This window comes from Carcharodon carcharias, chromosome 1 (genome assembly GCF_017639515.1).
Source record: "Carcharodon carcharias isolate sCarCar2 chromosome 1, sCarCar2.pri, whole genome shotgun sequence".
Taxonomy (NCBI): Eukaryota; Metazoa; Chordata; class Chondrichthyes; order Lamniformes; family Lamnidae; genus Carcharodon; species Carcharodon carcharias.
In genome coordinates this window covers 95286950-95312245 of record NC_054467.1, presented here as the reverse complement: position 1 = coordinate 95312245, position 25296 = coordinate 95286950, and the positions used below count along the sequence as shown (strand labels likewise).

Genomic DNA, 25296 nt, shown 5'->3' with positions numbered 1-25296 from the left:
CACCCTCCCTCATCCCCGCCAATGCTGTTTCTTCCCCACCCTCAATCATCATCAAGAGCCAAGTAAATGAGAATGGGGAACAGTGAGAGTGAGGGGCCAGTAAGAGACGCTGGGGAACAGTGGGGCTTGGGGGCCAGTAACTGAGACTAGAGAGTGGCAGGGGCCAGTAAACAAGGCTACAGGCCAGCAATTGAGGCCAGAGTAGAGGAAGAACTGGAACCCAGTAACTAAGGCCGGGAAACAGCAAGATCTGGGGGCCAGTAACCAATGTGCTAGGCTCTGCCCAATGAATCACATCATTGATTGATCAGAAAAGACGGACAAACAACAACTGTATTATAAGTATGGATTATAAATAATCATGCGGCTGGCTGAATTCACCATCTTTTTGTTAGCTGTCTTGCTAAGTTAAATAGATACGCAATTAATGTTTTTGTTTTCATAAAGTAAGAATTCTTTAGACCATTCTCGGCCATGAAGCCATGTAGTCATATTATCATTTTGTGCAGTGGAATGGATTATTGTAGAGGGGAGTAGAGAAATAGTTACTATTGATGGGATGAGATATAGATAAAAGATGGAGAGTTCTCTGGGAACAAAGAGATTATTAAAACGATTAATGCACACTTTGTTCAGTTTTAAGGGAAAGTCAATAGACTCTTTTATTTTTAATTTGTGCTGTGCCTCTAACCCCTGCTAGCAGCTACCAGCCATTAGCGTTGAAGATAAAGGATTATAAAATGCTAAAGGCAGAAAGCACATTGATGTTGGTGCAATGCCAAAAGTATCATTCCTTAAGGTGACTAAGAGGAATCAGCAGCAAGTGTATTGACCCATTATTTCCACAGTGCTTATGACCAGAAATTGACTGATTCCAACAAAATACTATTAAAATTATTTATTTTAAGAATGTATTCCAAGAGTAAGTATATCACAACTAGATACACAATATGATCTATGTAATCAGGAATATTTTAATATTTGCTTTATTTTACATAAAATCGAATAGTGTGTTTTAAAAGTTGATTTTAATTGGTTGTGGTTGCAACATAGAGCTCATTTGTCTTGGTGCTGGGACAGAAACAGTTCACAAGCAGCTATGAATTTCATGGTGAGGTGGCCAGCTGTTGTTTTAGTGGTGCAGTCTGATGTGGTCTTATTCAAGTTTGTTTGGCTAGCCTGTCATGCCTTTGAAATGTTGCTGTTTGAAAACTTTCAGCCTCATGTCAGCCATTTCAGAATTGTTTCTGCTCCAGCCCAGTGGTCTCAACAAATTATTATGATTCTGGAGAGACTGAACTTGTAAAAAATGATGAATTTCCCAAACAACCAACGGAAATAACCATAGGACAGTATTTCCCACTTTAAGACATTTAATGTAACAAACAACTTATATCAACATAAAATGCTTAGCAGGCAACTGAGTCCTCAAACTACAGAAAAGGCACTTTTGCATTAATTAACTAATACAATCAAGGTATGTCTTACAAAAACAGAATTATCTGGAAAAACTCAGCAGGTCTGGCAGCATAGCGGAGAAGAAAAGAGTTGACGTTTCGAGTCCTCATGACCCTTCAACATGAGGACTCAAAACGTCAACTCTTTTCTTCTCCGCCAATGCTGCCAGACCTGCTGAGTTTTTCCAGGTAATTCTGTTTTTGTTTTGGATTTCCAGCATCCGCAGTTTTTTGTTTTTATCTCTATGTCTTACAACCCTTTTGGCTGTGCACTGCACTAATGACTGATGTGTATCATGACAAGAACAAGTCCAGTGTTACAGCCTAGCAGGCTCACCTCTCCCTGCTATGCTAGGTCGCAACTTCCAGCGTCCTTCAGAAGTTGTTCCGCTCAGCCTGAGTTTTTCAGATCCGACTTCCAACAGCAAGACCTGCAACTAAGTTTCTGTAGCAGTAGCTAGTTTGTTCCTCCGCTTTCTTTCTCTCTCCCTCTGTCTCATAAATTGGTGTCCTTTTCTGTGTGAAGGTTTGCAAGCTGTCATTTGATTTTAATAGGTTTCAGTTTGCGTTTCACCGCATGGCAACCAGTCCACATAGGCATATCTATTATCTGGGGTGCTTCTGGAATTCTCAATTTTACCTTAAGTTAGAGGAGACATGTTGAAACATAACTGCTTTATAACAACGTTTATAACAAAACCACTCAATGAGTCAAACATGAGATTTGTTTATACCTTATTTACTTGAATGGTCAATGAAATCTTTGCTGTTGGAGAAAGGGAGTGGAGAGTGGATAGCATATGCGTGAAATACAAATCTGCAGGGCCATTTGAAAATAGTGCAGAGTTTAAACAGATCCCATTTTTGCTGCTTCCAGGGCCTAAACTTGCAGTGTGGGAATTACACATTTTTGGAGAAGATATAAATGCTCTAGAAGGGCAGATAAGTCTGTATAAGTGCCAGGATTTGAAGTAATGTAAACCTCAAGTCCTTTAGAATTGAAAAAAAACTAGGCTGTAGTTGTCAATTAGTGCATGAGGTGCTGCTGGAGTTCTTTTTTACATATTCATTACGGGATGTGGGTGTTTTGGCGAGGCCAGCATTTATTGCCCAGCCCTAATTGCCCTTAAGAAGGTGGTGGTGAGCTGCCTCCTTGAACTGCTGCAGTCCCTGTGGTGTAGGTACACCCACAGTGCTGTTAGGGAGGGAGTTCTGGGATTTTGACCCAACAATAGTGAAGGAACGACAATATATTTCCAAGTCAGGATGGTAGTGTTCCCATGTGTCTGCTGCCCTTCTGCTTCGAGATGGTAGTGGTCGTGGGTTTGGAAGGTGTTGCCGAAGGAGCCTTAGTGAGTTTCTGCAGTGCATCTTGTGGATGGTACACACTGCTGCTACTGTGCATTGGTAGTGGAAGGAATGACTGTTTGTGGAAGGGGTGCCAATTAAGCAGGCTGCTTTGTCCTGGACAGTATCAAGCTTCTTGAGTGGTATTGCAGTTGCATTCATCCAGGCAAGTGGAGAGGATTCCATCAGACTCTTGACTTGTGCCTCATAGATGGTGGACAGAATTTGGGGAGTCAGGAATTGTAGGATTCCTAGCCTCTGACCTGCTCTTGTAGAGACAGTATTTATATGGCTAGTCTAGTTCAGTTGCTGGTCAATTGTAACCCCCAGGATGTTAAAAGTGGAGGATTCAACAATGGTAATGCCATTGAAAGCCAAGGGGCAATGGTTATATTCTCTCTTGTTGGAGATGACCATTGCCCGGGACTTGTGTGGTGCAAATGTTATTACCACTTGTCAGCCCATGCCTGGATGTTGTCCAGATCTTGCTGCATTTGGACATGGACTGCTTCAGTATCTGAGGAGTCATGAATGATGCTGAACATTGTGCAATCATTAATGAACATCCCCACTTCTGACCTTGTGATGGAAGGAAAGTCATTGATGAAGCCGCTGAAGATGGTTGTGCCTAAGACATTACCCTGAGGAACTCCTGCAGTGATGTCCTGGAACTGAGATAAGTTCTCACCTGAAGTGAGGTGAAGGCTTTGTGGTATTGTTGCTGGACTAGTAATCCAAAGACACAGGGTAATGCTCTGGGGACCTGGGTTCGAATCCTGCCATGGCAGGTGGTGGAATTTGAACTCAATAAAAAAAACTGGAATTAAAAGTCTAATGATGACCGTTTAATAAATACTGGCCTGGTCGGCAATGCTCACATAAATGAGTAAAAAAAAAACACAGCTCTCTTTCTTCGTACTAGGTGTGACTCCACCCAGCAGAGTGTTTTCCCTCTGATTCCCATTGACTCCAGTTTTGCGAGGGCTCCTTTATGCCACAATTGGTCAAATGCTGTGAAGGGCAGTCACACTCACCTCACATCTGGAGTTCAGCTCTTTGGTCAATGTTTGAACCAAGGCTGTATTGAGATCAGATGCTGAGTGACCCTAGCGGAATCCACACTGGGTGTCAGTGAGTAGGTTAGTGCTACATAAGTACTGTTAGCACTGTTGATGATCCCTTGCGTTACTTTACTGATGATTAAAAGTAGACTGATGGGATGGCAGTTGGCTAGCTTGGGTTTGTCCTGCTTTTTGTACGTAGGACACATTGCCTGGCTAGGGGCACGGCAAGTTCTCGAGCTCAAGTCTTCAGTACAATTGCTGGAATCTTGTCAGGGTCCATAGACTTTGCAGTATCCACTGCCTTCAGCCATTTCTTGATATCATATAGAGTGAATCCTATTGGGTGAAGACTGGCATCTGTGATGCTGGGATCCTCTGGATGAGGCCGAGATGGATCATCCACTCGGCACTTATAGTTGAAGATTGCTGTGAATGCTTCAACCTTATCTTTTGCACTGATGTGCTGGGCTCCCCATCATTGAAGTTGGGGATATTTGTGGAGCCACCTCCTCCTCCAGCGACTGGATGTGGCAGGACTGCAGAGCTTAGACCTGTTGTGTTGGTTATGAAATTGCTTAGCTCTGTCTATCAGAAGATAGAAAAAAAACTCCGAATCAGAAGATGTTTCCACTAGTGGGGGAATCTTGAACTGGGGACATGGTTACAGAATAAGGGGACACTGATTTAAAAATGAGATGCAAAGGAATTTCTTCTCTGAGGGTAGTGAATGTCTGGAATTCTCTACCCCATAGAGTTGTGGAGGCTAGATCACTGAGAGTATTTAAAGAGGAGGTAGATAGTTTTTTGAAATATCAGGGTGTTGAGGGCTATGAGGAGCTGGCATGAAAGAGACGTAAAGGCCTGGGAAGATCAGCCATGATCTTATTGGATGGCAGAGCAGGCTTGAGGGGCTGAATGGCCTACTCCTGCTCCTATGCAGGGGGGCTGAGTTCACATTTGACAGATTCACAGTTTTAACAAGATATTATAAGATTAGCTGTTGTTGAAGTGTTTACTGATTAGTAGTTTGTTTTTGTAACAGATTGATCACTTGAGATTTAAAATCTTTGAATAGATTTCATGTACTAGTCACTTAATACAGCTCTCACTCAGTTTTATTTTCTGTATTAGATTGTTAGACACTTATTTTTTTCATTTCTGCATGACTCCTGAGCTCTGCCCATAGTGGGTGAATGGCTATGGAGGTGGCATGGTAGGGTATGAGGGGACATGGAGATGGAATAGGGTATGAGGTGGCATGGAGGATGGGTGGGGGCCACAGGGCCTTCTATAAAACTGGACCAAAATCTCTCACCCCTGCCTCCCAAAAATTATGTGTGATGAGGGCCCTTTCTATCGAGGTGGGTTTGCCAAGTCGGGAAATTTCCTGACTCTAGCTACCCACCTCAGTTGCAAATCCAGTCCTACATCTTTGGTTGCCCTTTGTCAGCCTAGGCAAATCGCAAAGGAGATTTGAGTGCCAACTGTACCTCCAATTCTTTGTTCTGGCGATACATTTAATGTGGCATGCTATTTCATTCACATCACACATAAAGTTGAAAGTTATAATATAGGAGATATGTGTATTTATGGATGTGAGATTAGAATGTTGGGAGCATGAATTATAACATGACTACTTTTACACTTCCTTAAAATTTTCTGTAAATGCAATCTCTGATTAATGTTTGCTAATGCACAAGTGTGAAATTTTCCACATTCCACCCTGTCATGATGGCCTTGCTAAGTGAAATTGCCACTTCATAACCAGGCAGATATATTGATGACTTGATCATTGATAACAAAGGTACTACATTTAGCTGCAGCAAATCTGTATTCCCTTATTTCATATGATGATCAGAACATTATGACGACAGCCTAAAACTTCTTCCATTCATTGAACTGAAATTTATCCTGGCAGATTCTGTAATGGGGTGGGGTGGATGGGTGAATAGAGCAGGTTGTTGGGGAGGTGGGGTGTTATCTCTCTAAATACATGTACCAATTAATCTTTTCTCACACTTGCATTGTACATTTTTCCATTCCTTGAATTCTTGTTTGTTTTTTTATCTTCTTCACGGGGTCTAAGGGCTATTGGAGTAAATGGGGGAAAATGCATGCAGTGCAAAATGGCTTGCTCAGTTGCTGTCACCCATTTTACCTTACTGCCCAAGATTAATTGCCTCTTGGCACTTTTAAAAATTTTCACTTCTGGCTCAGTAATATAACCCAGTTGCCCTGCTGCAAAATCTTCTCCCTTTTGTATTGTTGGATGATCTTGGCAACAATACGCATCTACACATGGATTCCTGCATTCATGGGTGCAAACCACTGGATGCCAATTTCAGTTTAATTTTTCTTCCTTTTGTTCGTAACTTAAAGAAAAGTTACAGATCAAATTACAATTCTATGATTAGAAGCCTCTCTGGATTGTTTTTTTGAAGGACCGTTGAAAAAAAATCAAACATTGCCTGTTCGTGTGATTGGTCACCTTAACCCGTGAACTAGGCTGATATTGGTCATTGTATGCTGTCCTTCAATTTGAGGATGATGTCCACTTGGTTGCGAGTTTCTGCCATGGTCTTCGTGACTGAGCAGGCTGATTCTCGATCAAAAAGGACACTAGAGTTTATTTGCATACTAACATACAAATTAGGTGCAGGAGTAGGCCACTCCGCCCTTTGAGCCTAGTCTGTCATTCAGTAAGTTTTGATCTGATTGTAACCTCAACTCCACATTCCCACCTACCCCGAAAACATTTCATCCCCTTGCTTATTAAGAATCTATCCAGCTCTGCCTTAAAAATGTTAAAAGATTCTGCTTCACTTCCCTTTGTGGAAGAGAGTACCAAAGACTCACTACCCTCCTGAGAGAAAAAAATTCTCCTCATCTCTACCTTAAATGGGTGAACTCTTATTTTTAAACAGCGGCCCCTAGTACTAGATTTTCCCATGAGAGGAAACATCGACTCTGTCAAGTCCCCTCAGGAGCTTGTGTTTCAGTCAAGTCGCCTCTTACTCATCTAATCTACCCTGTCCAGCCTTTCCTCACAAGACATCCAGCCCAATCCAGGTACTAGTTTAGTAAATCTTCTCTGAACTGCCTCCAATTTGATGGCTCTACCCTTGAATCCAGAGGATGTGGCAGAGGTATTGCTGATGGAATTTCTCTAGTTCTCTTATGTGTTGCTGATACTCAATCCCGGTCTCTCTGAAACACAGCAGTGTGGTGCCAACAACTGCTACGTACACTAGGACTTTTGCTATCTTGCTGAGGTCTTTGTTGTCAATGGTCAATGGCCTTGGTGGCTTCAGAACATCTTGCATGTCCTGATTGTCAGCATATTATTGGGTCTCTCAGGCTTTTTCTTCCCACTCTTTATCTTCCAATTTGTCTTTGGATATCAGCCTTGAGCTGCTGAAATGCTGCCTTCTTGACTTGTGAGCTGGGCTGGCCTGCCAGGTAACAAAAGCTAAAACAAAATTACCTGGAAAAACTCAGCAGGTCTGGCAGCATCGGCGGAGAAGAAAAGAGTTGATGTTTCGGGTCCTCATGACCCTTCGACCGAACTGAAGCTGTTTGTTTTGTTCTGGGAGGTTACATTTCAGCATTGTTTTTATTGAATCAGTACTGGTGATGATGATGCTTGGACACATTGGTCTGGGCTCAGGAGTCTAGTATAGCTGACCTTATTTGATCCCACTGTTGTGGATTTTAGTTGGATGTGTGTAGATTTTCCAGATTGGCTGTGAGCGGCACTTGTAATTCCTGTCTTCAGTCAGGCTGCTTTAAGGCTAAGACATTGATCTTCTTCCTCTTGGCCTTTTGGGACTTGTGATGTCTTCGTGCTAGGTGGATGTTCGTTATTATTGAACCAGTCTATGATCTGTCCAGCAGGCATCAGTCCCCGACATGGAGTGAGTGATACAGGCATCATTTAGATCTTTGATTTGAACAATGACATAATCCAGGAGGTCATGCTTTGATCTAGGATGCCGCATGTGATTTTATATTGATGCCTCATGTGCTCGTTATAATGAGGCCGTGTCAAGCACTTTGTCAGCAGGAGGACACCATTTTCACTGACTTTTCCGATCCTGTTTTCCCTAATGGTTCCATTCCAGATATTGGAGTCACAGCCAACCCTGGCATTAAAGTCCTCCAGACTTTCCTCCTTTTAGAATGGCTGTGACGATGACTTCATGGTCACAATAGAATTTTTCCTTAACATCATCAGAGTCAAGGGTTGGGGCATAAGCACTGACGATGATGACATATTGGTTATAACTGAACTGTAGGCAAAGTTTTATGAACCTTTCATTTATACAATTGGCGAGGTCTGTCAGTACACCCAAGATCCTATTCTGGATGGCAAAACCAACTTCATGGACATGAGGGTTGTTGTCAGTCTTTACCAGTAGAAAGTGTATCCGGTTGTTCCCTCAGCTGGCCACCCCCAGGAAGGCTGGTCTCATTGAAGGTGGCCATATCAATTTGGAGTCTTGATAGCTCATGTGATACGTTTACAGTTCTTCTCTCTGGATGGTCACTCTTGAGATTATCCATGAGTGTTCTAACATTCCGAGTTTCAAAATTTAACATTTTCTTTCTTTGACAACAAAACATGGTTATCCCACAAGGTAGTGATTCCCCAACCTGGAGAAAGGCAGCCTATTTTTACAGCACTTTCTCTAGCACTCCTCCACGTTTGTGGTGGGCAGATTGTCATAGATCCTGCTGCTTTGAAGACATCTCTGTCCCAACACAAGTGTCCAATGACCTTCATGCATCTGTCATCTGTGTGCAGATTCTTGACTGGAGACTCACAAGTTCACAGTCCTGCCCTGTTGCCAACTCTTCATTGCCACAGAACTTGGCAAATTGTCCCTAGCAGAAGCCTGTGACTTTGTTTAATGTGAGCCATCACAATCTTGATGGGTTGGTGGTCCAATTTTGGTGATGTGTTGAACCATGATGACCGGGACTACCTTGCCGCTGCACCTTCCACCTTCACAGCCAGTGAGGTGCACAATCTTCCTTCACCTATTCTGCCATTGAGGACTTTTTGAACTGCATTTTGTCTGGTCCCTTCCCTTGGCCTTGCTGTCATGGGGGACCCTATGCGAAGCAGGAAGCTCCTGTTGGTTTCACTCAAGGGATTGTCTGAGTGCACAAGCCTGTCCACCATGTCAAGTGGTGATCCATGGAGGGGCTGGCACTGGAAAGTTAACACCAAATTCACCTGGCTCTGTAAATAAATAAAAAAAAAAATCAGAACTTAAGGCAAATAAAGGAAAAATATGCATTTAAAAAGTGCCTTTTATCACCATAGGATGTTTCAAAATGCTTTACAGTCAACAACATATCTTTGAAGATTAGTTGTTAAATAGGGAAAAGTAGCAGCTAAATTGCAAACTGTACAGTCCCACAAACAGCAATGACTGAAGTGAGCAGTAATTTGTTTTAGTGGTGTTAATTGAGGAGTGACTTGACAAGGACTTTGGCTTTTCAAATAGTGGAATTAGATCTGTCCATCATCTGAAAAATCGACACCTCCAATGGTGCAGCATTCCTTCAGTACTGCACTGGCGAGTCCACCTATATTATAGGCTCAAGTCTCTTGAGTTGGACTTGAATCCATAACCTTCTGAATGTGAGGTGAGAGTGCTGCTACTGAGCCAAGGAAATGTCAAAATAATCATACATGCGAAATGCACAAGGAGCAATAAAAGCTTGTTTTTTGGCACAAAATTGTCCTTTGATTAATGTGATCTCAATGGGAGATCCTGAGGGATGTCACATTGAAAGCTTATTTATATTAGGATTTTGCTATCAATAGCATTCCTGCCATTGCCACTCCTAATGTAAATTATGCCTTAATCAGAGGTGCCTTTCAATACCAAAGTCAGTACACCACTGCGCAGTCTTCTGTGCAATTATTAGACCAGCATAACAAGTGGGAAAAAAATACCCTCACTATTGAGTTGACTGAATAATTCCTAGCTGTCATAAACTTGTTCACAACATACAGGAGAGAGACTCCTGTTTCACCCCTGTTCCTCCATGGTGCCATCTGTCATAATATTAACATTCATTGCTAGAATGTTGAGTGAAAGAGACCTGGAAGTGGAAAAGATAGAGTGGTGTGAGAAAGCTTTGGCAGGACCCACCCTCCCGCCTCCCTCTCTAAAAGGATAGAAAGTGTTCCTTGGTCATAAGTACCATATTGATTACTACTTTATAAGGGTAACAGGTTTCCATTGAATATACATATGGAGCTGGTGACCACAGCTGAGACAGATAACTCAACATAGATTAGGTAATGAATTTGAATCTCCGTGGTTTATGTGGCTTGATATTGTCATATGTAATATTTAACTACTGAGTCACTTGAGTTCAAGCCCATTTCTTAATGGTAAATACAAAAATCATATTTAATCTGACATGTCCAATGCACAACATTAAGGATAAATAATTTTATTAAACAAATACTGTATATGTATAATTGAGGTTTCAAATTCTCTTCCAATTACCCTTCAAATGTTTCAAATATACATGTGTTAAGTAATGCTCCCTAGTTGTTTAACTGAGGTAATGCAGAAGACCAGAAGAGTGCAGAGATGGAAGTGCAAGTTCCCTTTATCTCTTTGTTTAATATTACAAATTTGAAATTATTATAACCGGAGAGCTCTATTCACCAACATGAGTCTTCTCTATTAAAGGAAACAATTTTTAAATGTAAAATAGAACAGTGAGGAATCTGATCAAAAGCATTTTGGTAAACATGAGAATTTTTACATTTTCTCTCTTGCTTTTGTAGTTGCAGGCCTATCAACAGTACAAATGATAATTTCAGCAATGACTTGAGGTGGCTGAAGTGCAGCACAATTATATTTTGTATTTTGTATTTTTTATTTTGTATGGCTTTAGGAGCAGAAGCTGTCGTCACAATTTTGATGTCAAGTTCCCTAACCAGTCCAATGCCCTGCTGGAGAGCAAGTGTAACTCAAAGGTGTTGCCCTCAAACTTGATTCGGAGGCAAGATGTTATTATGTGCTCCATGGTTTGGTCGCAGCCAAGCGAGCCTTTGAGGTGCCACTTGCACATCCGATGGCCACATCAGCCATGTCAAGTCTGTATTATGTCCACATGCCCTGGGGAGATTGAAGCCTGGTTGTTGAAATGTTGGGTCAGAGGCAGTGTGTTGATTTGGAAGGGTGTTTTCTTCCCAGACTTTCCTCCAGTTTTCATCAGTATTATGGAGTTGGAGATGTTCACTTTGTGTCTAGAGGGGGTCTTGAAGGTCTCTATGGATGGCGAGGTCCAGTTTGCTTCTGCTGAGTTATTTCTCTGTGTGTTGCTGTATCCCATCAAATGGAGATGAGGGGAGGTATCTGAGAGGATAGGTAACCACTGAACTGGAGTTGATCTTGAGTTTCAGAAATTATCCTTATTAGTGAGTGAAGTTGTATGCCAATGAGCTTGGTGTGACGACTTGAGACCTGTAAGAAGCTTTGTACTCAGCTGTTGAGAAGACCAGAGCTACGACAGGAGTACGAAGGATGGTGGTTTTTGCACCCTAGCAGGTGGGCGAATATAGCCTCCTCATGGCCCACCCTGTCAAACGGATTCTTGAAATCTCGAATTTGTAACAAATGTCATTAAAGTGGCGACCGAACACCCTTTACAGGCCTCTGAGTCAAAGGAGCAAATCTTAAAAAAAAAAGTAATACTCACTGAATACATACAATGGTCATTGAAATTTCAGAGTACATCTGAATACTGAAAGGAGATAAACGCATTTTGGATATTATCATCATTAAAATACAAGGCGCTGAAGTTCAGAAACTCCACTGGCTGCCAAAAGCGTAAAAAAATGTTGTTGCCTGAGTGTGTGGTCTGGATAGCTGGGTCTGAGTTTATATATACAATGAGGTCATCAGTATGTAATGGAACCTCCGTTTATTGTGACAAAACTGTGCTTGACAACCAGTCGGGATTATTCTGCTACTTTTGTTGATTTTATTGAATTTTTGAAAGCTATATTCTAGATTTTCCCTCCATTATTCTCCCCTTTCAGGGTCCCTGGGGGACAAAGAGACTACCTACTTGTCCTGCCCCAGAAATCTGCTGGGACTGCCCTTGTGTTGAATGTGTTAACAACAGGAGGGGGTTTAATTTAAACAGCCCTGATTTCTCCCCTCATCACCGATCCATAAACAGAAAGGGTTTTTGATTTTAATGTCCTTTATAAGCAGTGACATGTTTCTCAACCCTTCAGTTTTGGTGTGATCCAATTTCTATTGATAACCCCACAGCAAACTTGCAAAAGAGTAAACTCAGAGGGTTAGTTTATTTGTGCACACTCAGAATGTGGGGGAAGGGGGGGGGGTGTCGCTGTGTAGCCCTGGTACATTGATACAATAAAAGAGGGATAGAATAAGAAAGATTCACAGGACAAAGGCCACAGAATAAAGAATTATTGTTACACTTGAGTCCAGAATCAAAGCTTAATAGTATATTCTATCACATATGTCGACAGGTTAAAGATTGATGCTGGATAATTCACTTTTCTAGTATTGATGATTTCTACAATGGGATAGGCACATAAAGATGAATTAGCCTTGAAGACCCTGGGACAGAATTCAGAAGTTCCAGTGGAAAGTGATGGGAGCCAGGTATTCAGACCTGGACAGAGCCCTTTTTCTGAGCTGCTGCTTACTAGATGGAAATTGACAGATTGATTGCTAGTATAGCAAGACAGTTTTACAGGTTCCTCCAGCTGATGGGTCAGGTCACATGACTTCCAAATGTCCACCTTGGCTTTGAGCATACCCTCTGAGTATATTCCTTTGCCTGGATTCTTGGGATTGATAATGTTTCAACCATTACAGATTTCAAAGGAAATGTGCAGGGTCCTTTTGTCCTGGCAGACTAGCAGACTCTGTTGGCCAGGCCTGGCTTAGGAAGCGTAGATGGCCTTTGTATAATGCCCTTTGCATTTGATCTCAGCAGCATCTATGGCGAGAGAAACACTGTTAATGTTTCAAGTCTGTTTAACTCTTCTTCAGATATATACATAAAGATTTCAGGATATAGACATGTTCTCTTCTAGCAATGTAATTGATAAGCATGGTGCCAACTTCCATTGATTTATCGAGTAATCCAGTTTTTCGTCTTCCCAACACCTTCAACTTCATGACGTTTGATGTGTTCTCCAAGTTCCTGTTTGACAGCAAGTCATGGATGAGATGGACATCTCTCCAGTTTAACATCGGAAAAATACCAATAGTTGGATTGGTCCTTACCAGAAACTTCGCACCTTATGCTCTTAATCCACTCACATCCTGATACAAAATATCTTGCTTGCACTAAACTACAAATCCTGTTTTATTGTGAAACTGCTTATTTCAGCTTTGGCAGTTTTGACCACCGTTAGCTCAAATACTGAAATCGTCTTCTGCGTCTTGCACCATCTCCAGGCTCAACTTCTCTAATGGTCTCCTTGCTGGATTCCCAAGCTCTATTCTACAAGCAAGCCAACTCATCTAGTGTTCATTCTGCACAAAATCCAGATCACCCCTTTCCACAATGACCTCCATTGGTTTACTATTCCTCCCCCTCCCTCTCCCCAGCCCAAGCCTGGCACGTTGATTTTAGCATCCTAGTCCATGACTGTAAATCTCTCCTTGTCCTTTTCCGTGCAAACTTCACCAGTTCTACATCCAACTTCAGTTCTTCCAAAGTTGGCTTGTGTGTCCCTCCCCGTCTCCAGCCTGACATTGGTGACAGAACCTTTAGTTACCATCACCATCCTTTCATATTGCCACATCCCTTTATTTGATGACAACAACTTACATTCATATAGAGCCTTTAATGTAGACAGATATCCCAAGGTGCTTCAAAGGAGTGTAATTGAATAAAATGTGACATTGACCCACACAAAGAGGTATCAAGGTAGATGCCCAAAAGCTTGCGAAAAGAGGTAGCTTTTAAGGAGCAACCTAAAGGAGGAAAGAGAGGCAAACAGATGGAAAGGTTTATAGAGGGAATTCCAGATCTTGGCAGCTGAAGGCATGGCTGCCAATGGTGGAGTAATTAAAATCAGTGATGCTGAAAAGGCCAGCCTTGGAGCAGCACAGATGTATCTGAGGGTCATGGAAGACACTACAGAGATAGGCAGGAGTGTGTTCATGAAGGGATTTGGAAACAAGGATGAGATTGTAAATCTGAGGCATTACTTAACTATGAGCTATTGTTGAGCAATGAACAAGGGTGATGAGTGAATTGGACTTGGTGCGAGTTAGGACTTGGGCAGCAGACTTTTGGATGAACTCAAGTTCTGAAGGCCTCTATCTTCAAACTGTGGGGAGAAAAGATTAGTGTAAAAGTAAATTTCAGTCTCGAGGACATTTTGGTTCCATCACTAATCAACATTTTTTTAATGCTGCTTGCTGTACTGTTCAGCCTGCAGTGCAGTAATTGCTCGATTAATGTAGTTGTGTTCCTGAGAAGTGCAACTTTAAGCGAATCAGAATTTCCCATTACAGCAAGATTCTGTAGGACGTTTTCTGTGGAAAATACATTATACCCTGTAAGTTTCAATACTGTACATTGCTAAATTGCTATGTTTGTATACAAAATAACTTTTAAAATAAAAGAAATATGCTAACCCCTTCCAGTTGCCATTCTTGCTTGCTGTTTCTCCCGTTCCCTGACTCGCAGCTGATTGTGCTCCCTGGCCCTCCTGCTGGCCAACCCTCCTGTTCACCATTTCCCTCCTGAAACCTTGCTGTGAGTGAGGGCTCAGCAGATGAGTGGCATGAGGCAGGAAGCAGCCTACGGAGTGAGAGAGCTGAGAGTTGTGAGGTTGTGAAAGTTAGCTGCAAGCTGGAGAGGTCGGGAGCAGGAGGGCTGGTAAGCGGGAGTGTTGGCAGCACCAGGGAGGTTCAGCCAGCAAGTGGGTTGGCGGCGACAGAAAGGGTCAGTGAATAGGCGTTTTGATGGCGAGCAAGAGGGTTGGCGAGTGGGACAGGCAGTTCCAAAATAGTGCTGGCTGGGCCTATGTCACACCCAGTGTGAAATTACTAATGTGAATCCACAATGCTAAATGCAAATACTGTCCCCATTAAAAACTTATGTTAAATCGAGGCAACTTAAAGTGAGGACTTGCTGCATTGCGAATTTTGGATGTGTGTGAATAGAAATTTCAAAAGTAATTCTCTTAATGCTACTGTTATTTAAAGCAAAACTCCAGCCACCTAACCCAAACTGGGAATGTTATGTATTGGCATTGGGAAAGAGGGAGAGAGAAAGTAAGGCTTGATGTTGTCGATATATATCATAACATATCTAAGTACACCTAAAAGTTTTTCATGACCTTACCGACAAGTTGTGGAATAATACTTAGCCTGTATTTTTTTTGTTATAATGTAGATATGAAATAAATTAAACTGGGCTAAAACGCAACACCATATAACATGCGATGGAATGTGATTGCTGACTGTGGGCCAGCTAAAAAAATGATGCACTGCCTTGTGTTGACACAGAGCTGTTTCTGCAGCATCTAATACCATGGATCATTGAGGAGAGACTGCTGTTGCAAGGATCTTTAATCACATTCCTCTCCTGCTTATACACAGACGTGGATAAAGCTGAAAGCCTGAGTGTCATTTAGCGGATCAGTTTCTCAGGAATAACTGGATTTTCTGGAGGTTTACTTTGAATTTGTCTCAGCTTATTTGATTTCAAAACCATGAGTTGATTAACATTACAAAGGATAAATGTTGAAACCTCATGACAGTTTATGCAAATCTCTTCAGCTATCACATAATTAAAAATTGTTAACCAGCCACTGCGTTGTGAAAACTCTCATAAAAATTGCTGGCTGGATGAAAGTCCAGTAATAGTTTAATTAACTTTGCTCGATGTTAATCAGATAAATATTGAGATTTATGGCAACATTTGGAAGACTTCATTAGACAAACATTGTTTTGATTTTTGGCATTTGGTGCAGCATCCTCCCAGGATACACTTTCCTCAAAGCTGGAGCTGTGAACCACTGTTGCTGGGACAGCTGCTCCCATATGTGTGGCTGTTTGAAGTTCATTTTGGGAACTTTTGTAGAAAGAGGATAAGGATTCCTTTTATAAGCCCTAATAACAAATGTGTTTTTTCATTTGCAACATATTAGGCTCTTTCGGTTTGGTTTGAAATCGAACAGCAAAGTCGAGGTTGCACCAGTGGATGGGTTTAATTATGAAATGTCCTAAAACACAAGTTATGAAAATTGCACTGTTTTCTCTCGCTCGCTCTCTCTCCCTACCATTTTACTTCACTATGTTTCTCATTTATAACTTATTTTACTTGCAGGCTTAATATATTCATCAAAGTAAAGCTTTTCCTAACTTCTTTCAACTTTTCACTTTTTAATTCCCTCCTTTTTTGAAGGTTGTGATTCTTGTTGGGGTGTCAGCAACCCTTCAATGATTCACCAAAACTGACCATCGCTTGCAGCAGTTGGAGGCTCTCCCACTGCTCTGCTGGGGATGATAAAGTTGAGCCCTGCACGAGAAGACATTTGCTGGCACTACACAATCAGTTATACACAGCATTAGAAGTTGTGCAAAGGAATTTCAATGCTGTTGATGAGTGTGGATGAATCCTCAATCAGCTGGTGTGGTGTCATCTCCCATAATATCCCCACTCTGTGGTTTCCCCATGAGAATGGGGTCACCTCCAGAGAGACTGCAGCCGGGCCCTCACGACAAGAACCCATGTTTGCATACTTTGCAACTTTGGTGGAAGCTCAAATGGCTGCTAGGCAGATTCAAGACTTCACCATGGAGAGACTGGTGGGCAGAACAGATAGGGACATCTTCTGCAGTTCTGCTTACCCACAGATCAGTGGAAGTGCTAAAGCTCATCTCCATTGGAGTGCCAGTGACATCGTGGGAGTAGTGTGTATTGGTTTTTCTCAGGATTTCAGCAGATCTTTTTCACCGTTCCTACCTTCAATATGCACCATGGTGCCAGGAGGTCACATGGGACAGACAATCCGGATATGAGCCAAGGTGCACGTGGCTGCAACTGGGGCCTCATTGGCTTGGGCAGTGAGAAGTCACCGGCTGTGTGCATCTCAAAAGTCCTGCTATTATGAAGAGCAGCCTTTCGCCAGTAATAGAATTAATAAATCTTTTTCAAAGAAAAGTGCTATGCTTGGGCATGGTGGGGTTATGCAGGATTGTCGTTGGCCATGTTTAGAAGGTGTACCCCTCATCCCTCAGCAAACAGCCTGTCATATTCCTCACAGGATCAAATGTTGGGGAATGGTATACTGTCCCGGGATGGATGTATCGTGGCAGATGTGGAAGGTGTGGACTAAAATGAGGGTTCTTAGGCTTTTGCTTTGAGTGAATTTCCCTGATCTTTGTTAATGTGAATCTCATTTGTGTTTCTCTCTTTGTAGCCAATCTGTCTGTCTGGGTCTCTCTGTTTCAACTCCTCTCCTTCCCCCCCACCCACAAACCCTTCCCAATATCTATCTATGGTTCTTGTTGTTATGCCTCCTTTTACTTTCTGTTTGCCCTTGAGGATAGAAGTTGGGTCAACATCCTATCTAACACCAATGTGGGGCCCAGGGAGTTTGCTTTCAGATACAGAAGCTCATTTGAGCAGGTTAGCTTGCTGTCTTTTGCATTGCATTCCATTCCATCTGAAATATGTCCTGTAAGATTGTTTGGAAAAATATTGAAAACACAATTTGGAAATGTGTGGAAGTTTCATCACATTTAAACACCCTGAAATAGTTACTGTTGTTCCATATTTTGGAGCCTCTAAATGGGGGAGGGGAGCATAATTCAGAGCAATTGATTTTCTATTATCAAGTGATGTTTTGTTACCCTAACATTTGCCCTGACAAATTTAACACAGAATTGGCTATTAACAGTGCCACCTAGAGGTATAACTGGTATTGCAAGTACATGTTGATATTTTTGCTTAAAGTAAGAAATTTCAAATTTTGAGATGTGACAATACCATTAGTGCCTTTAATATATTATGGGGTTTGTAGAATTTGTACATCTTTTGCATCCCTCTTGTTCAAGTTTAAGGAAGCAAATTAAAACAGGCTCCTTTGTTTTGTACACTGGGATCTTGTATAACGCAGTCTGGTATAAAGCGGGTCCATCGGGGAGTTCAAAAGTTTAATGTAAAGTTATCATTTCAATAAGTATTTCAGAACATAAATGCATCACAAATGATTTAGAACCAGCTAATCAGATGGCAGCCTCCTGACCAATTAATGCACCAGATGGCTCTCTATAAATACTAGTTAAAATTGCACTGATAGCCACAAAGCAATAATATGAAATGACATGTACTGAATCATGAAATAGAAAATCTTACACCATTGCTGAGGAGCTGAAAATCATCACCCAGATCAAGAAAGTTGCTATGCAAGCATCTGTTTCACAGAGAATGGGGATTGCTGAATCAACATCTCACGTGGCTTAGAATAATTGAGAAGGAGATGCATGAAGGTGGACAAGCAAGAAAGTGAGCCTGAAATGCCGTCAACATTCCTCTCCACAAGGCTGTATACATGTGGTCCACCCAACAGAAAGCCAAGAGCATATGTGTATCTGGGCCTGGTATTCAAGCTCCAGCTAAGATGTTTTGCCACCAAATTAATGGAAATATTAGTGCTCCTATAGAATGTGGAACCAGTAAAGAATGGTTCACCTGATTCAAAAACTGACAGAGCATTTTGCAAGTTACTCTCAGATAACAGCCATCCATGGATGAACCATCTGTAACATTCTGTCTTTTGTTTAGTTTTTGTTTAGGGTGTAGGCGTCATTGCCTAGGCCAGCAGTTATTGCCCATATCTAATTGCCCTTGAGAAGGTAATGGTGAGCCACCTCCTTTAAACTGCTGTAGTCCATGTGGTGTGGGTACACCTATAGTGCGGTTAGGGAGTTCCAGGATTTTGGCTCAGTGACAGTAAAGGAACAGCGATACATTTCCAAGTCAGAATGGTGTGTGGCTTGGAGGGGAAATTGCAGGTTGTGTTATTCCCATGCATCTGCTGCCCTTGTCTTTCAAGGTGGTAGAGGCCATGGGTTTGGAAGGTGCTGTTGAGGAAGCCTTGGTGAGATGCTGCAGTGCAACTTAAAGATGGCACACACTGCCACTATGCATTGGTAGTGGAGGGAGTGAATGCTTAAGGAATGCCAATCAAGCGGGCTGCTTTGTCCTGGATGGTGTCAAACTTCTTGAGTGTGGTTGGATTCATCCATGCAAGTGGAGAGCTTTCTATCACACTCCTGACTTGTGCCTTGTGGATGGTGGACAGGTTTTGGGGAGTCAGGAGGTGAGTTACTCACTGCAAAATTTCCAGCCCCTGACCTGCTCTTGTAACTTCAATATTTAGCCCAGTTCAGTTTCTGGTCAATGGTAACCCCCAGAATGTTGATAGTGGGGTATTCAGTGATGATAATGCTATTGAATGTCAAAGGAAGATGGTTAGATTCTTTCCTGTTAGAGATGGTCATTGCCTGGCACTTGTGTGGGGTGAATGTAACTTCACAGAATTGCAGAATTGTTATGGTGTAGGAGGCCATTCAGCCCATTGTATCTGCTCTCTGAGCATTTTAACTTGGTGCCAATCTCCTGCCTTTTCCCCGTAACCCTGCACATTGTTTCAGCCCAAGCCTGAATGTTGTTGGGGTCTTACTGCACATGGACATGGATTACTTCAAAACCTGAGGAGTCGCAAATGGTGCTGAACATAGTGCAATCATCAGCAAACATTCCCACTTCTGACCTTATGATGGTGGGAAGATCATTGATGAAGCAGTTGAAGATGTTTGGGCTTAGGACACTACCTTCTGTAGTAATGTCCTTGGACTAAGATGATTGACTTCCAACAACCACAACCATCTTCCTTTGTGCCAGGTATGATTCTAACCTGTGGAGATTTTTCCCCTGGATACCTGTTGACTCCAGTTTTGCTAGGGCTCCTGAACGCCACACTCGGTTAAATGCTGCCTTGATGTCAAGGGTAGTCACTCTTACCTCAACCCTTGAGTCCAGTTCTTCTGTCCATGTTTGGCCCAAGGATGTAATGAGGTCAGGAGCTGAGTAGCTCTGACGGAATTCAAAATGAGCTTCAGTGAGCAGGTTGTTACTAAGCAAGTGCTGCTTGATAGCACTGTTGGTGACTCCTTCCATCATTTTGCTAATGATCAAGAATAGACTGATGGGTCAGTAATTGGTCAGGTTGGATTTGCCTTGCTTTTTGGACAATTTTCCACATTGCCAGGTAGATGCCAGTGTTGTAGCTGTGCTGGAACAGCTTGGCTTGGTATGTGGCTAGTTCTGGAGCACAAGTCTGCAGTACTATTGCCAGAATGTTGTCAGGGCCCATAGCCTTTGCTAAATCCAGTGCCTTCAGCTGTTTTCTTGCTATCACATGGAGTGAATCGAATTGGCTGAAGACTGGCATCTGTGATGCTGGGGACCTCTGGAGGAGACGAGATGAATTATCCACTCGGCACTTCTGGCTGAAGGTGGTTGCAAATGCTTCAGGCTTATCTTTGGACTGATATCTATCTGTTCAATAATGGTCGATTGTACATATGTATTCACATTTCTGTTATCAGAAGAAATAAAACTTTGGCTCACTTTGTTTGCTTTATTATTCTGGCTACTGACTTGTTGCTTTTGAAGCGACTTCATTATAAAGTAATCTCACCAATGATGTCGTCCCCATTATAGCAGGGTCCCAGTGTATATCATTGGAGTAGTCTCAAGTGGAATAGATGCCTAGATGTGCCTTGGGACTATAGATCCATTTGCAGATGTACTGTGCCCGTTCCATGGCAAAGAAGGATGCAGTTTTATATTTTGTTTATTTATTGACTGGTGTGCCAGAATTCTGAGTATTCGTTCATGCTAAATGAATAGTCATTCCCTAAAGCTGTGATCCTTATACCACACCAGTACATTGCTGTATGAAAGAGCCATTGCAGATAGCTAGAACATTAAAATATGAGTGACCTTTACTTCTGCTGTTGACATTGCCTGATCACCACTTATTCTTCTTTTGATAGCGCAGAAGGGATCACAAGCTCACTCTATGGAAAATCTCAGGTGTAAACCCAAAAGATTGTCAGCTGAGTATAATAATGAAAATAACATAATTTGCTAAATTTAGACAGTAGTTGTATATAATGTCATTTTTTTCCTCTGTTTGAAAAATATTACTGTTAGGAACAGATTTTTTTACTTCCTTCTATATTGTGGTGATAAACATTTCGCATTCTTGCTACTTTTGTATCAGCTATCACCTCATTAGTTTATCCTGGTTTCAAAACAGTTCGGAGACATTGAAATCCCCCACTATCAACATCCTCGGGGTTACCATTGACTAGAAATTGAACTGGACTAGCCTTATAAATAATGTGGCTACAAGAGCAGGTCAGAGGCTAGGAGTCCTACGGCGAGTAATTCCCCTCCTGACTCCCCAAAGCCTGTCCGCCATCTACAAGGCACAAATCAGGAGTGTGATGGAGTACTCCCCACTTGCCTGGATGAGCGCAGCTCCCACAATACTCAAGAAGCTTGACACCGTCCTTGTCAAAGCAGCCCGTTTGAATGGCACTACATCCACAAACATTCACTTCCTCTACCACCGACGCACAGTAGCAGCAGTGTGTACCATCTACAAGATGTGCTGCAGAAATTAACCAAGGCTCTTCCCAAACCCCTGACCACTACCATCTAGAAGGACAAGGACAGCAGATAGATGGGAACACCACCACATGGAAATTCTCTTTCCAGTCATTCACCATCCTGACTTGGGAATATATCGCCGTTCCTTCACTGTCACTGGGTCAGAATCCTGGAACCCCCTTCCTAATAGCACTGTGGGTATATCTACACTGCATAAACTGCAGTGGTTCAAGAAGGCAGCTCACCTTCTCAAGGGCAACAAGAGATGGGCAATAAATGCTGGCCCAACCAGTGAAGCCCACATCCCTTAAATGAATGAAGAAAGAAAAAAAACAATTTTATGGAGTTAATTTTCAAAGGGAATGGAGATCCAATAGCCATGTTTTAATGGTCTTTGCTTGTCTCCTTTTTTATCCTCTAGAGACCTGAAAGGTATTGCGTTCGAAGTAAGACAATTATAGAGCCCTCTAATCTCATGGATAAACCTTAATTGGCCTTGTTTAAAAAATATATTAATTTTGAAAGAAAACCAGTAGTGTATGTTTCATTGAATACACTGGTGTTAGTTTGTGCTTGCGAAGGTTGGAATTTTTGTTGGATACACACTGCAGCACTAGCAGAGTTGACCCTTCCTTTCCATTCAATCTTAAGGGAAGCAACATGTGATTTTTGTTGTTTGGTTAGGGGTGGGGGGGGGGTGGTGAACCAGATATAATAACCTCACTTCCATCGTGTTTAGCATGTTAAAAAAAGATCCACTGAGTGGCTTGTGGTTTAGATTCAGTCATGATACTTGCATGATTGCATTTTTGATTGTAGCCTTGGATTGAACATGTCAAATGGATTTAGGTTTTCAGACCATTGAGTATCTTTCAGCTTTAAAAGCAGTTTGGCAAATAAGTCTGGAAAGCGAACTACATAGAAAAAGTTTGATTTTCACTTGATGCGCTTCATACTATTGAATTCCATCTGATTTACAAGTGCGAAGGAGAGTGTTTTGAAGAAAGAGAATGCTAAATATGTATTTATAGATGAACATTAAATAATTTATCATTCAGCTCTTGTTTGTGACCCAGTGCCCAACATCTTAATATTTTTTGATTAATGGTTAGAAACCAAAATGTGCTGTATGTTTTTTCGGAAAAAATAAATGTCCATGCTTTTTTTTTTATATATATATATATATATTATATATATATATATATAGAAGATCTTGGGTGGAGACTGTGATTTGCCTGCAGCATGTCACTGAACAGGCTGATTGTACTGGCATAGAGACAATCCCCTTAAGCAACATCACCTCAGTGTCTTTGCTCCATTGTCCATCTGCTGAAGTTTGTGAACACGTATGACTGGAATATTTGCAAAATGGACCCCTTTTTAAAAAAAAAGTCCTTTGTAAGCACTTTGTATTAGATCTAATCATTCTCTGCATAAAAGTCTTAATTTGCACAACTGTTGCTGAAAATCCAGTGAAAACGTAACCCATTCCTGAATATTTAATTCCTGTAATAATTCATCAAACTATTGTGTTATGCATGTTATGGTTTCAAATTATTTTGGGCAAAATCAGAGCCATGGGTGTGGTTTAAATCTGCAAGTCAGAATTCTCACCAGATAATATTGCTAAGTAACCCTGTTCTCTCCCTATACCAACCTCAGACTGGTTTGAGCCCAGCTAGTGTGAAGCTCTCACTCCCCACAGTTCAAATGATTTTATTGGCGCATAAGGCAAACAGCTGTGAAATGCAGTAGCTCTGAGTGACATCTAATCAAAGTAACAACTCAACTGGTTTCCCCATTGCTTTTAGGAAGGAGAAAATATCTTCTATTTGGCTGTGGATGACATTGAAACAGACAATGAGTTACTGATTGGTTACCTAGATAGTGAGATGGAGGAAATAGAAGAAGAGGAGGAGGAGGAAGTAATCAGCAAAGATGAAGAAAATTCCAAAGACATGCAGCAATCTGGTGAAAAAGGTACTTGGCCTGAGCTATATTACACAAACCAGCATCAAAATGTCCTACTCTGATGTGCTGTGCTTGATGTGTCATAACCTCCCGGGTTAGATCATTGTTGATTTTCACACTTTAATTCAGCAAAATTACTGCTAGAAAATTGGTGATGCTAATTAGTTTGCTTCATGAAGCATATTGTATAAAAGATGGAAAAGACAAGTATTAAGTTTTGGTTAGTTGCATTCTCCTGACCTAATACAGGTCATCGAAATGCTTTGTTACGTATAACCAGTTACCATTTCTGAGACAATTGTCCATAGAGATTCCAGCAACACTGCACAGTTACTTGGAATGAATCATTTACAAATGTGATGCGCCTATGCTGGGCTTTGAGAATATTGTTTCGCTGTTCTATAGCTCAGGTGGGGGAGAGCTGCAAGCTGGCCAAACAGTTCAAGGGAAGATAAAGAGCTCTTCAGCTCCTTTTTTGTGGTAGGCCTCAAATTCAATTGTATTTGACACAGTGAGGCCAATATATAGTTCTGTGCAGCACAAGCATTTGCTTCTGCAAACAAACAAACTGCTGGTTGCGATGGATCTTCCAAATGCATGCACACTCAAATAATTCTGGAGTTGAAGGCATTCTAACTATTGATGCCTTACTTTGGAAATTGAAAGTTAACCTTGCTGAAACAAAGACAGGAACTAGTGAGGGAGCTATGAGTATCATCACACATGCCAGCAGTATTTCGTTGTTTTCTATTAAAAAGTTAAGTTGAAGGTCTAATTCCATAATGCAGGACTGTACGAGGTTGGGAAAGATGAGAGAAAAAAACCACAAGTAGTGATTTGGTAATACCACCATTGGATTTTAAAACCTTCAAAAGTAAAAGGAAAGACTGAACGATCTAAGGAATTCCAATTTGAAACCAGAAGTTTGAACTTCTGGCTGAGTTAGAATTGCAGAGTGATAACTAAGTCTTGATTTCAATACAGTGAGTTTGTAGACAAAAGGAATAATGTCTGGAACTGGAAATTTAGACCAAGACAGAATCAAATTTAAGTCTACTTAACACAAAACAGACTGATTAATTAGAGTGATGTGAGGATGTTATTTTTTAAAAATGGCAATGACTATCACTGACTATATTGCTATGTCAAAGTCCAACCATATATTGTCCCAAATTAATTCTTTCAAGGATGTAACATGAATACAGATATCAATATGGATGTTTGTGTACAGTTCTGAAATATAACATAAATATAGGGATGTTGATAATGCCACAGAGCTTAACTGTCTGCTTTATTTCTTCATAGAAATATTAAGTGATAAAGAAGGTTATGCTTGCCCACAGTGTGAGAGCAGTTTTCAAAGCCAGGACATCTTGGCTGAGCATCTGCAATCCCTGCACCAAAAACCAAGTGAAGAAAAGGAATTCAAGTGTAGGAATTGTGGCAAGAAGTTCCCTGTTAAACAGGCCTTGCAGAGACAGTAAGTACCACATTAAAAATCAAGGCTTCTGTGAAATTAAAGCAATTTCAAAAATAGCAAAGATATTAGCAAAAACAGTAACTGATGGTAAAATATTTCATAAGCCTTGTGGATTATCTTTGGTGATCTCGGATCTCACCAAAATGAAGTATCACGGGCATTATCTCTATCTCGCAATGTTGTATAATTGTGTGTATGTTGGAGTAACTATTAGTCAGCTCATTGGCCCTTTGTCATTGGGCAC

General features: G+C 41.5%; 1 protein-coding gene across 6 annotated transcripts in view; it reads left to right on the top strand.

Annotated features, from left to right (window-relative positions):
• Nucleotides 1-25296, top strand: part of prdm5 (PR domain containing 5) — a 350538-nt gene that overhangs the window by 29623 nt on the left and 295619 nt on the right. For all 6 annotated transcript variants that reach the window (XM_041197058.1, XM_041196880.1, XM_041196967.1 and 3 more), the window contains exons 4-5: nucleotides 23413-23581; nucleotides 24878-25052. In XM_041197058.1, coding sequence (XP_041052992.1) covers nucleotides 23413-23581; nucleotides 24878-25052 — 344 coding nt within the window. The remainder of the gene's footprint in view (nucleotides 1-23412; nucleotides 23582-24877; nucleotides 25053-25296) is intronic.